A 13,521-nucleotide genomic window follows, 5' to 3' on the forward strand; every position below is an offset into this window, starting at 1 on the left:
CCATAACCCTAGTCAAATGTGGAAGTGCTATTACAGAGAGATCAGGAAAAGCCTCTGAGATTGACATCTGTGCCAAGATATGAACGGTGAGCACAAGAGTGGGTATTTAGAGCTCAGAGGGAAAACCATTTTCAGGCGGAGGGAGTGGCAAGAGCAAAGGCCTGAGATGGTAAAGAGAGTTTGGGGTAAAGTGGAGCAGGAGAGGAGTGGAAGGAGGAGGAAGTGGGTGGGGTCAGAAAGATTAGCTGGCCAGACCAGGTGCATAGCCCCGAGGAGATGATACAGATTTTGGATTTTTTTCTTAATGGGATCCCTTTGGGGAGTTTTAAGCTGGAATGTGACAGTCACTTCCAGGAAGACTGGAATGTCACAGTTGAACTCTAACATGTCTATAGGAGCATTTCCCCTCTCCAGCTCTGTTCTAGGCATACTAAGATGCTCTCGCTTCCTCAGTCAAACCTGCCACCACCCAGGCTGGATTGCAGTGTGCAGTGGCTCAATCTCGGCTCACTGCAACCTCTGCCTCTGGGGTTCAAGTGGTCCTCGTGCCTCAGCCTCCGAGTAGCAGGGATTACAGGCGCCTACCACCATCCCTGGCTACTTTTTGTACTTTCTTTTCTTTCTTTTTTTGGCCTCTGGGCCTTGGCTCTTGCTGTTGTTCACTCTGCCAGAACGATTGCCATTCTAGTTGGTTCCTACCGCCTGGAAGCCAGCCTTTCAAGAACCATAGGCCGGGGCAGGTGCCTCTTAGGCTCCTAAGTCCTCCGTCTTCCTCACTCCAGGTCTGACCTTCTGCGTAGTAGTTATCTAATTAGGTGTATATCTCCTTCCACTGGGGCACCTTGAATACAGGCGCAAGGTGTGTCTCCTTCACTGCAGAAACCAAAGAGCCCGACAGCACATGGCCTGACACCTAGGAGATCAATAAACATTTGTCCTGGTTGGGAGGGGTCCTGGCCCTCGTGCCCTCTCTCAGTATGCAAACTGATCCCCAACGAAGACAAGACTACCCACTTCACGTTAGTCCGCAGTCCCTGCGCGCATGCGCTTTGCTCTGTTGCCCCTGCCATATGCTAATCACTGCGCTCTGGAGTAAGGCCCCTCCGGGGAATATGCAAATCACTCCTTCCAGTGCGGGAGGCCTTTCATTGTCCCGCACTAGGATTATGCAAATAAGCAGGCCTCGGGCCCAGGATCCAGTCCGAACTAGCACCCTCCACCCCCAGCGCATCCCATATTTTATAAGGCGCGTTCCCGCCCCGCACACGCACGCGCCAACCCTTCAGCTTCTTGTTCCTTCGGGCCGCGGACTGTACCAAGTAAACCCAGGCAGTGAGGGGCAAAGCACAGCGCCCCCCGCGCGGGTCTCGTCGACGGCCCGACGCACACAGCCCCTCTTCCAACAGCGTTACAGGACTAGTCCAACTCGCCGCGCAAGCGCCCTAGGCTCTTCACGCGCTCTCCTACCCTACTTGCGGCGCAGGCGCAGGCGCAGAGGCTGGGCGTGCAGCCGCCGCCGCAGAGCCGGAGCGGGGGCCGCCGGCGCCGGTGAGTGTCCGGGGCAGGGGTGCGCGGGGCATGCCGGGAAGCGGGCGCTACGGCCCCGCTGCATGATGGGAGCGACAACTCCCGTCACCGGGGAGCCGGCGGCGGTCTGGGACCGTCGTGACCCGAGGGCAAGACCCAGGCTTCCTTTTCTCCCTTAGCGCGGCTGTGCCGTCCTGGGGCATCCTGGGAGAACCGAGCGCTCCGCCTTGAAGCTCTGTGGGAGTCGGTCCGCTAGTCGTTGTAGGCCTGGTGCATCCTGGGAAGAAGTGTCCCAGATCCTTGTGGGGAACCGGTTTCTTTTATCCCACACCTGCCGCTGACCGTCCTGGAGGCTTGGAGCGTTTCCACATGGGGAGTCTGGGAAGGTGGTCGCTATAGGCCCAAGGCATATCGGGAAGAACTGCCACAGGAATTGTGGGAACTGGCCCTTATTGTCCCGTAGTGGAAGGTTTGGCCCTGATCTCATTGCCCAGCATTGGAACGGGTGCCTATTGTTTTTACGCGGGGCATCTTGGGAATTGGCTGCTACAGGCTCAGGGCATTGTGGGGTCTCCAGCACTGTTTGCCTTTCAGTTTGGCTGCCCTAGGCGTGGTAGGAGTGGGACTTGTGAACCAAGGGATGGCCCTCCCTGACATGTGGAATAATCTGGAAGAGGTCTTGTGTGAGATGGGCTTGGAAAAGTGTAGGCTAATGGACACTGACTCCTGGTAACTTCATGGGACGACTTGATTGCCGCAGGCGTATGGTTGCCATATAAAATATACAATGCCTAGTTAAATTTGAATTTCAGATAAACAATTATATCCAAAAGATACAGCCTTTTAGAAAAGTACGTCCCAAGTATCACATGGAACATAGCTATGGCCCGATATCGGCTCGCTCACTGTAACCTCCACCTCCCGGGTTCAAGCAGTTCTCCCGCCTCAGCTTCCCAAGTAGCTGGGACTACGGGCGCGCGCCACCACACTCGGCTAATTTTTTTTTTTTTTTTTTTTTTTTTTTTTTAGTAGAGATGGGGTTTCATTATGTTGGCCAGGCTGGTCTCGATCTTCTGACCTCATGATCCACCCACCTTGGCCTCCCGAAGTGCTGGACTTGCGTGTGCCATCGCGCCCGGCCATGGAAGCCCCTTTGTTATAGAGAAGGAAACAGGCTAGAGAAGTTTAGTTATTTGCTTGGTGCTACACAGCTAGAGACACTAGCTTGCCATTTTATACAGACCTAAGGATGATAGTCACAAACCCGTGCAGCCATACCAGTTGTTTAAATATTAAAATACTTCCAGATTGGTTGGTGTATCACTGTTATACAAATACTCCCTGTCCCTAATTGCCACTTTGGAGGTTTGCTGTGGTATTATATGTATAAATATATTGGTTTTCATCCACAGTTCCTGGCTCAACTCCCATAGCTTTTGTTACAGTCTCTTGTTATAATGTTGTGTACCTTAGGCCTCAGGGGCAGGTCTCAAGAAACAGAATCTCTCTGACCTCCTCCTGCCCTCCTCTTCCTGCCCCAGGGCAGGACTCTTATCTTCCCCACCTTCCTGACTGTGGGTCCTAAGAGCTTTTCAGAGAAGGCCGTGCACAATGCTGCTGTCTTAAAGCCTCCTTAAAAATCCAAGAGGAGGGCCAGGTGCTGTGGCTCACGCCTGTAATGCTAGCACTTTGGGAGACCAAGGCAGGCGGATCATGAGGTAAACAGATGAGACCATCTGGCCAAAATGGGTAAAACCCGGTCTCTACTAAAAACACAAAAATTCACTGTGGTGGCACACGCCTGTACTCCCAGCTACTCGGGAGGCTGAGGCAAGAGAATCGCTTGAACCCAGGAAGTGGAGGTTGCAGTGAGCCGAGATCATGCCACTGCACTCCAGCCTGGCGACAGAGCGAGATGAGATTCCGTCTCAAAAAAAAAAACCAAAACCCAAGAGGACTGGGTTTGGAGAGCTTCTGCGTAGCTGACCACATGGAGGTTCCTGCAGGGTGGCACCCTAGGGACAGCGGGGAGCTCCCTGCCCCTTCTATTATACCTTGCCCTACATGTCTCTTGATCTTTGTTCTTTGTAATACTCTCTAATAAGCCAGTATATCTAAGTAAGCATTTCCTTGAGTTCTCTGAGCAGCTCCAGCAAGTTGTTTGTTTGTTTGTTTGTTTGTTTGTTTGTTTGTTTGTAAGAGGGGTCATCCAGGCTTGAATGCAGTGGTATGGTCCCAGCTCACTGCAGCCTTGGCCTCCCAGGCTCAAGTGATCCTTCCACCTCACCCTCCCAAGTAACTGGGACTATAAACACATACTACCACACCCAGTTAATTTTTTATAATTTTTTTTTTTTTTTTTTTGTAGAAACAGGGTTTGCCATGTTGCCCAGGCTGGTCTTGAACCCCTGAACTCAGGTGATCCTCCTGCCTCAGCCTCCCAAGGTGCTGGAATTACAGGCAGAAGTGACCTGGCACGAGCTAACATTTTTATTTATTTATTTATTTTAAATGCCAGGTGTGGTGGCTCACGCCTGTAATCACAGCACTTTGGAAGCTGAAGCAGGCAGATCCCTTGAGCTCTGGGCAACATGGTGAAATGTTGTCTCGACCAAAATTACAAAAATTAGCTGGGCTTGGGGACAGGTACCTGTAATCCCAGCTACTCGGGAGGCTGAGGCAGGAGGATGCAGTGAGCTGAGATCATGCCGATCACACCACTGCACTCCAGCATGGACGACAGAATGAGACTGTCTTAAAAAAAGAAAGAAAGAAAGAAAGAAAAGAAACTCATGTTGTTATTGTTGTTGTTGTTTGAGACAGGGCCTCACTCTGTCACCCAGGCTGGTGTGTAGTGGCACAGTCTCGGCTGACTGCAACCTCCACTGCCCCTCCACCCCCAGCCGGCTCACGCAGTCCTCCCACCTCAGCCTCCTGGAGTAGCTGGGACTACAGGTGCGCACTACCCGGCCCGGCTATTTCTTTGTATTGTTAGTAGAGACCATATTGCCCGGGCTGGTCTCGAACTCCTGAGCTCAAGCAATACACTTGCCTCAGCCTCCTAAAATGCTAGGATTACAGGTGTGAGCCACCAAGCCCAGCTCCAGCTAATATTTTTAAACATTTTTCATAGAGACAGGGTCTCACTTTGTTGCCCAGGCTGGTATTGAACTGGTTTCAAGCGATCCTACCTCAGGTGCTTGGATTACAGGTGTGAGCCACCACATTGGGTCTGTTCCAGCAAATTTTGAACCAAGAGGGTCATGGAACTCCAACTTGAAGCCAGTTGGTTAGATGTTCTGGAGGCCTGGACTTGTGACTGGTATCTGGGGTTGAGGGGCAGCGTTGGGGACTGAGCCCTCAATCTGTGGCATCTGACACTCCAGGATAGCATTGGAATTGAATTGGAGGGGACACCTAGCTGGTGTCTGCTGTGTAGTGTGTGGGGAAAAAGCCCCACACATTTGGTCACAGAATTCTTCTGTGTTGGTGATTATCGTGGTGGTAGTATTAGAGTAGAGGAAAAACACAGTTTGAGAGTTTTCCCAAAACACTCCCCCAAACCCAGACCTCCCCATGGCCCAGCAGCTAAAGGATTAATGCCTGTCATCTGGCCCTGCTCCACTCTCAGTTCTGATTGGTGCCCACACCAGTCCCCACTGTTGAATATTTGGTGTGTCACCTCTCCCTACCCCACTGAGTAAGAACCAGAAGGCAGCCTTGTTGCCCACATGGTAAAATTAAGACCTAAAGAGTGGAGCTGGGTGTGGTGGCTCATGGCCTGTAATCCCAGCACTTTGGAAGGCTGAGGCTTGTGGATCACTTGAGGTGAGGAGTTCAAGACCAGCCTGGCCAACATGGTGAAACCCCATCTCTACTAAAAATACAAAATTAGCCAGACGCGGGGGCACAAGCCTGTAGTTCCAGCTACTCAGGAAGCTGAGGTAGGAGAATTGCTTGAGCCTGGGAGGTAGAAGTTGCAGTGAGCTGAGATCGCGCCACTGTACTCCAGCCTGGGTGACAGAGCAGGACTCCATCTCAAAAAAAAAAAAAAAAAATACTTAGAGTGGGGCAGGGCTTGCAGTCAAGGCCCTGTAGACAGTCAGGGACAGAGCTGGGGTACTCTGTGCCCCACCCCAGCAATGAGCACACAGTTGGGCTTGGGGTGGGGATGAGTGCTATGTAAAAATTTATTGAATCATCACCGGCCTTTCCTTTCCTCCTATCCAGCATCCCTCTCTACCTGTCAACATCCTGTGTTAGAGAACTTGTGGCCAGAGGTGTGGTGTGGAGAGCTGGCTGGGGAGGGACGCTGCTCAGCTGCTGCTCTGCTCCTCTCTCCTGTCCTCTACCCCGGCCATGACAGAGACCCGTGAGCCAGCTGAGACTGGGGGCTATGCCAGCTTGGAAGAAGATGATGAAGACCTTTCCCCAGGTAAGGTGACCTTATAGGTGGTGGCGTTGGCTTGACTGTCATCCTAGCTTAGGATTTGGCCTCCACTGGGAAGTGCTGATGGGGAGTGGCAGCTTGTCTTGCTAGGGGTTCTATTCTGACTGGGACTCCTTGTCCTGCTAGGGGATCTCTTCCAGTCCAGACTTCCCGGGACTGTAGATTGACTGGGATCTCTCTCCTTGCTGGAGGTTCTAGATTGGCTATGATTTTCTTCTTTGCTAGGGGTTCTAGATCGGCTGTGAGCTTTCTCCTTGTTGTAGGCTCGTCTGTAATTACTCTTCTTATTGGGGCTTCTAGATCGGCTGCTCTCTCTCCTTGCTGGGGCTTCCAGATTGGCTGTGATCTTTCTCCTCACTGTGGCTTCTATGTCGGCAGCGATCTCTCTCCTTGCTGGGGCTTCTAGAACATCTGCGATCTCTCTCTTTGCTGGGGCTTCCAGATTGGCCGCACTCTCTCCTTGCTGGGGCTTCTAGATTGTCTGTGCTCTCTCTCCTTGCTGGGGCTTCTGGAACGTCTGTGCTCTCTCTCCTTGCTGGGGCTTCTAGAACGTCTGCGCTCTCTCTCCTTGCTGGGGCTTCTAGATTGTCTGTGCTCTCTCTCCTTGCTGGGGCTTCTAGAATGTCTGTGATCTCTCTCCTTGCTGGGGCTTCTAGATTGTCTGTGCTCTCTCTCCTTGCTGGGGCTTCTAGATTGTCTGTGCTCTCTCTCCTTGCTGGGGCTTCTAGAACATCTGTGATCTCTCTCCTTGCTGGGGCTTCTAGATCGTCTGCACTCTCTCTCCTTGCTGGGGCTTCTAGATTGTCTGTGTTCTCTCTCCTTGCTGGGGCTTCTAGAACGTCTATGATCTCTCTCTTTGCTGGGGCTTCCAGAACGTCTGTGTTCTCTCTCCTTGCTAGGGCTTCCAGATCAGCCACACTTCCTCTCCTTGCTGGGGCTTCTAGATTGTCCATGCTCTCTCTCCTTGCTGGGGCTTCTAAATTGTCTGTGCTCTCTTTCCTTGCTGGGGCTTCCATAACAGCTGAGATCTTTCTCCTTGCTGGGACTTTGAGATTGGCTGTGGTCTCTCTCCTTGTTGGGGCTTCCAGATTGACTGTGATCCTTCTTCTCTCTGGGACTTCTAGATCGGCTGCAATCTCTCTGCTTGTTGGGACTTCCAGATTGATTGCGATCTCCGTCCTTACCAGGGCTGCTAGATCCTCTGCGGTCTCTCTCTTTGCTGGAGCTTCTAGACGGGCTATGACTTCTTTCCTCGCTGAGGGTTCTAGACCAGTTGTGACTTCTTCGTCTTCTGGGGGTTCTAGACTGGTTTTGACTTTTCCCCTTGCTGTGGGTTCTAGACTGGCTATGTCCTCCCTTCTGGCTCAGAATTCCCTTCCGGGTGCGACTTCTTGCCCTGCTATGATTTCTCTTCCAACTGTGACTTCTCACCCTGCTGTAGGTCCTCTTCTGACTGCGACTTCTTGACCTTCTGGGGCTTCTAGATTGGCTGTGACTTCGGGGCCTGCAGGGGGTGCTGGCCTGGTTATCATTCTTGACCCTGCTAAACACTTTATTCAGGCTGTAACTCTTTTCCCTGCTGCGGGTGATCATCTGACTGTAGCTCTTCGCCTTCCTTGATGACGACGGACATGGGCTCTCACTCTTCTTCTTGGAGGGAATTCCAGTTGGGCTGTGACTCTTGGCTCTACTGGGAGTTACAGCCAGCTTGGAACTCTTCCCCCTACCTGAGCTTCCTGGTGGGCTGTAACTCTTCTCCTTGCTCATATTTCTAGGTTGGCTGTCACTCCTTTCCCTGTTGCTGGTTCTAGGCCAGCCGTAACTCTTCCCCTGCCTCTGTTTTTGCTGGGAAGTGGGAGTTCTCACCCTGCTAGCCATGCCTGGTCTGGCACCATGAGTTCTTCTGGCAGGAGTGCTGGCCCTGCTGGGTGATCTCCTGGAGCTGCGGCTTCCCCTTCTGCCGGGTGTCCTACCCCGGCTATGCGTGCCCCTCCGCCGATGGCATCTTACGCCGCTGGCCTTGCTGTTTTTGCTGGTCCTGGTGTCCGTGCTCACCCTGCTGGGTGTTCTTGCCTTGCTGCGGACTCGGGACCTGCTGCTGGACCAGTTAGAAAGGACTCTTTTTGTACTGGTTGATTTGGTGGACTGGGAACTGCTTGGGCTCATGACCGATGTCACTGGCTTGGTGGGCACTGAGGATCTGTTGGGCGTTGCTGATTTGGTGGTCTTCAGGGAGGCAGGAGGCGTGGGATCTGCAGTGGGTATGGAGGATCCAGTGCGTGCCAGGGGCATGTTGGGCTTTGAAGATCTCTTAGGTGAAGACATGGTGGACATGAAAGGGCTTGTGGTCCTGGAAGTCACGGTAGGCATGAAACACCTGGTAGCCATGGACGATGACCTGATTGCCCGTCACAGGCCAACTGTGTGATGTCACAGTGGGCATTGAAGACCCTGGAGGGTGAGTGGTATGAAGTCAGAGGTGGGAGGAGAGAGGACGGGGTCCCAGCCTGAGGCTAGAGATGCTTCCTCTGGTTTGCAGCCATTCAGCAAATGTCTTTTGAGGCTGACTCACGCTCAGCATTGCTGGGGACACAGAGATGGGACAGACCTAGGTCCTGCCTTCAAGGAGCCCACAGTCAACAGGTGGGGACAGGGTTGCTGCCCAGGTGGTCAGGGTGTGATAGAGAGCAATGCAGTGGCCAGTGAGCCCATACGAGAGAGATATCGATGGCCTGGGGAGTCAGCGAGGCCTTCACAGAGGAAGTGACATGAGCTGGGTTTGAAAAGTTGCAGGAGTTTTGCCAGTAGAGAAGGAAAGGGTTAGCCCGAGCATGGTGGTTCACACCTGTAATCCCAGCACTTTGGGAGGCGGACGCAGGCAGATCACCTGAGGTCAGGAGTTCAAGACCAACCTGGCCAACATGGTAAAACCCTATCTCTATCAAAACTATAAAAATTAGCCAGATGTGGTGGTGCATGCCTGTAATCCCAGCTACTTGGGAGGCTGAGGTGGGAGGATCACTCGAATCCTGGAGGTGGAGGTTGCAGTGAGCCAAGATCATACCACTGCACGCCAAGCCTGGGTGACAGCAAGACTCTGTCTCAAAAAAAAATGAAAGGGTCACCTAGGCAGGTGAGGAGCAGAGGCTAAGGCCTTGGGGAGGGAGATCAGGGTCTTAGGGCCACTGTCATCCACTGACCCGCATGTCCTCTGCTGGGGACCCCAAGATCATACCTGCCCTTGAGGAGTTCCCAGTCTGATAAGGGAGACACCTTGGGGCCCAGCTGACTACAGTTAGCTTCTAGGACAGTGACAGGGGAAAGTAGAGGGAGACCTGGCTGGAGGCTGAGGCATCAGGGTGGTGGCTTCCTAGAGGACGGAGTTTGTGCTAGGTCTTGAAGGATGAGTAGGGGGTCACCACGTGGACAGTGGGGAACAGTCCACGCCAAGGCCTCAGGAAACGATTCTTAAATGGCAGGAACTAGTAGGGGAGAACTGCAGGGATGACTGTTCAGAAGGAGACAGTTATAACGCGTTCCGGGCTGGTGACGCTCGGGACCCAGCAGGAGGGTGGTAGAAAAAGTGACTAGCTGCCTGGAATGAGGAGGCCTGGGACAGCCTCACCAAAGAGGAAGGCCTCCCACTGGGTTCTAAAGGATGGTGGGAAAAACTAGGTCAGGACATTCCCACCAGAGGGAACAGTGTGTGTGAGGCCTCCAAAGAGGTTTGTCAAATTCCACCCAGAGATACCCATGCCACAAATAGGTCCTAAGTACTTTCTTTGCACAAAGCAAGTGTTCTAGATGCTGGGGCCACAGCAGTGAACCAAACCAAGTCCCTGCTTTCTGGAACAGGCAGTAAACAGACACACAAGTAAATGTTGTATGCAGTGAGTCAGAAGATGGAGAAAAATTGGCCGGGTGCGGTGGCTCACACCTGTAATCCCAGCAGTTTGAAAGGCTGAGATGGGTGGATCACATGAGGTCAGGAGTTTGAGACCGGCCTGACCAACGTGGTGAAACCCCGTCTTTACTAGAAATACAAAAATTAGAGGCCGGGCGTGGAGGCTCACACCTGTAACCCCAGCACTTTGGGAGGCTGAGACGAGCGGATCACGAGGTGAAGAGATCGAGACCATCCTGGCCACCATGGTGAAACCCCGTCTCAACTAAAAATAGAAGAATTGGCTGGGTGTGGTGGTGCGTGCGTGTAATCCCAGCTACTTGGGAGGCTGAGGCAGGAGAATCGCTTGAACCCAGGAGGTGGAGGTTGCAGTGAGCTGAGATTGCATCACTGCACTCTAGCCTGGGTGACAGAGCAAGACTCTGTCTCAAAAAATAAAAAAAAGAAAAGAAAGAAAGAAATACAAATATTTCCTGGGCATGGTGGTGCACGCCTATAATCCCAGCTACTTGGGAGGCTAAGGCAAAACTGCCTGAACCCAGGAGGCAGAGTTTTCAGTGAGCTGAGATCATGCCACTGCACTCCAGCCTGGGTGACTGAGCGAGACTCCGTCTCAAAAGATGGAAAACAATCAAGCACAGTAAGGGGCATAGGGAGTGCTGGGGAGTGGTTTCTGTGGCCAGGGTGTCACTGAGAAGGTGACACTTGAGCAGAGACATGGACCGGAGAGTGACATCAGCAGAAAGGGCGGCAAAGGCCCTGAGGCAGGTGCGGGTCTGGGGTGTCAGGGAAGGTGAGAAGCCTTGTGGCCACTGTGATGACAGGAGCAAGGGCGGAGCACAGACTGCAATAGCAGGATCCTCTGGGCTCTGGGAGAAACTGAGGAATGGGGCTGGGATGGATACAAGGCAAGGCTTTTGGCAGGCTCCTGCCACAGAGGCCGAAGAATCTGGTACTTCCCACACTGGTCACAGGACCCCGTCCCCAACCATTACTCTGTGTGTGGGCCCCTATAACGGCAGCTGATGTCGCCCTCTTCTGTACATCAACTTTAAATTTTTCCCCTTTGCTTTTTTTTGGAGACAGTCTTGCTCTGTCACCAGGCTGGAATGCAGTGGCTCGATACTGGCTCACTGCAACCTCTGCCACCTGGGTTCAAGCAATTCTCCTGTCTCAGCCTCCCGAGTAGCTGAGACTACAGGCACCTGCCACCACACCTGGCTAATTTTTGTGTTTTTAGTAAAGATGGGGTTTCACCACATTGCCCAGGGTGGTCATGACTCCTGAGCTCAGGCGATCCGCCCGCCTCAGCCTCCTAAAGTGCTGGGATTACAGGCCCTTTTCTTTAAACCTAAACTTGTCCTAGGCATGTCCTTGGTAACTGTGAAACATAACAGTTACCTATAAATAAATATTTTAACTCACCTAACTCTCTCTCTCTATATATATATATCTCCATGGCCACATATATAAAAGTACATCTGGGTGTGCGTGTGTTTTAATTTGCAGAAATACCTTTTCAAATGTTTGTCTCCCTAAAATGATCTAGCAGTGTCTGCCATGGCCCAGGTTCAGCTTTTCCTGCCAGAGCTGTAACCGCAGGCGAGTCAGCTAGCCTCCCTGTGCCTCAGTTTCCACATTCATCAATTGGGGACAGTAACAGTACCACCCCCAGAGGGTTGTTGAGGGTTTAGCGAGTTAATGTTTAAGAATCGGGCGCCTACAACAGCAAGGATGCTTTTGTTACTGCCGGTTTTTCACTCCTCCTGCTTTGTCCTTCCTAAATGCCCCCATCCCACTTCCTTATGGAGGTTTTTATCTCTTTTTCAAACAATACAAAAATTTTTTTTTCTTTTTTATACCCCCTGCCCCAAGACGGAGTCTTGCTTTGTCACCCAGACTGGAATGCAGTGGTGCGATCTTGGCTCACTGCAACCCCCACCTCCTGGGTTAAAGCAATTCTCCTGCCTCAGCCTCCCGAGTAGCTGGCGTTACAGATGCCCACCACCACACCTGGCTAATTTTTGTATTTTTATTAGAGACAAGGTTTCACCATGTTGGCCAGGCTGGTGTCGAACTCTTGACCTCGTGATCTGCCTTACCTCGGCCTCCCAAAGTGCTGGGATTACAGGCATGAGCCACCGTACCCGGCCAAAAAAATTCTTTTTTAAGAGGTGAGGTCTCACTATGTCATCCAGGCTGGAGTGCACTGGCGCAATCATGGCTCAATGCAACCTCGAACTCCTGGGCTAAAGTGATTGTCCCGCCTCAGCCTCCCAAGAAGCTGGTACTACAGGAAGTGTGTCACCAGGCCTGGCTGATTTTTAAATTTTTGTAGAGACGGAGTCTTGCTGTATTGCCCAGGCTGGTCTCAAACTCCTGGCCTCAAGCAATCTTCCCAACTTGGCCACCCAAAAGTGCTGGGATTACAGGCGTGAGCCACTGCGCCCAGTCCCGTCCCATGCAGTTCTTACAAGACATTCATTTGCTTGACACAAAGATAAGGGAATCTACTGGGTGCCAGCCTTGTTCTATGCCATCTGTGGGGAAGGGAAAGGTAGTGCCCAAGCTACCCTTGCCATACTGTGGCAAGTCTGAATATGGGAGTTCAGGGAGGAGACAGCTGGGTCTAGCCCTCTTTCCTCTGATGCCCTGTTTCTCCCTATCTGTCCCCTCCAGGCCCTGAGCATTCCTCTGATTCAGAATATACTCTCTCAGAGCCGGACTCTGAAGAGGAAGAAGATGAGGAGGAGGAGGAAGAGGAGACCACTGACGATCCCGAATATGATCCTGGCTACAAGGTGAAGCAGCGCCTTGGCGGGGGCCGTGGTGGCCCATCCCGCCGGGCCCCCCGTGCAGCCCAGCCCCCGGGCCCCCCGGCCCAGCCCTGCCAGCTCTGTGGCCGCTCACCCCTTGGGGAGGCCCCACCGGGAACCCCACCTTGCCGGCTCTGCTGCCCTGCTACAGCCCCCCAGGAGGCACCAGCCCCTGAAGGCAGGGCCCTCGGGGAGGAAGAGGAGGAACCACCTCGGGCTGGGGAGGGCCGACCAGCTGGGCGGGAGGAGGAGGAGGAAGAGGAGGAGGAGGGAACCTACCACTGTACGGAATGCGAGGATTCCTTCGATAACCTGGGGGAGCTGCACGGGCACTTCATGCTGCATGCCCGGGGTGAGGTGTAGGCAGAGCCCCCACGCAGGGAGCTTGGCAGAAGGGGTGGGGTGGGAGGAGGGGGCTGAGGAAATTGGGGTTGTGACAGTGGTCCTGGGAGATGGGGTACTGCTGGTCTGTGTTGTCTTAGAAGTAGATGTGTGATGGCCAGAATAAAAGCCAAAATTCTGTGTGTGTTGGTTCAGTATGTGTGTGTTGGTTCGAGGGATGTGTGTGTGTGTGTGTGTGTGTGTGTGTGTGTGTGTGTTCATGTTCCCCCTGGGCTCCTTCTCAGGGAACCTCAGGGTCTTTTGGGAAAGATAACATTTACTACGTGCTTATATTCAATGAGGTTTCCATGTATTTACTCACAGACCCCATAATGTAAAGGCTGTAACAATAGAATTTTGTTTCTCACTCATGTAATAGTGCTGGGTGAGTCATTTGGGGACCCAGGCCATCCCTTAAGCCTGTTGTCTCCCCCATGGTCCAG

General features: G+C 52.7%; 2 protein-coding genes across 3 annotated transcripts; one reads left to right on the forward strand and one right to left on the reverse strand.

Annotated features, from left to right (window-relative positions):
- The first annotated feature begins 1,470 nt into the window (after window positions 1-1,470).
- ZNF428 (zinc finger protein 428) lies at window positions 1,471-13,449 on the forward strand. 2 transcript variants are annotated; one of them, XM_064381219.1, is made up of 3 exons: window positions 1,471-1,548; window positions 5,758-5,962; window positions 12,561-13,449. In XM_064381219.1, exons 2-3 carry the CDS (start codon window positions 5,887-5,889, stop codon window positions 13,058-13,060), a joined length of 576 nt encoding a protein of 191 aa, XP_064237289.1. In that variant the 5' UTR covers window positions 1,471-1,548; window positions 5,758-5,886; the 3' UTR covers window positions 13,061-13,449. The 2 variants fall into 2 exon arrangements, with proteins under 2 accessions (XP_064237289.1, XP_064237290.1); XM_064381220.1 differs by lacking the exon at window positions 1,471-1,548 and adding an exon at window positions 1,651-1,996.
- Window positions 5,497-8,365, reverse strand: SRRM5 (serine/arginine repetitive matrix 5). Its single transcript, XM_064381223.1, is given in 2 exon segments — window positions 5,497-6,289; window positions 6,493-8,365. Coding segments are annotated over 2 exon segments (2,241 nt in total). The 3' UTR covers window positions 5,497-5,921.
- Window positions 13,450-13,521: the final 72 nt, after the last annotated feature.

Source organism: Aotus nancymaae, unplaced genomic scaffold (genome assembly GCF_030222135.1).
Source record: "Aotus nancymaae isolate 86718 unplaced genomic scaffold, 86718_ANA_hifiasm-v0.15.2.pri h1tg000028l, whole genome shotgun sequence".
Classification (NCBI taxonomy): domain Eukaryota; kingdom Metazoa; phylum Chordata; class Mammalia; order Primates; family Aotidae; genus Aotus; species Aotus nancymaae.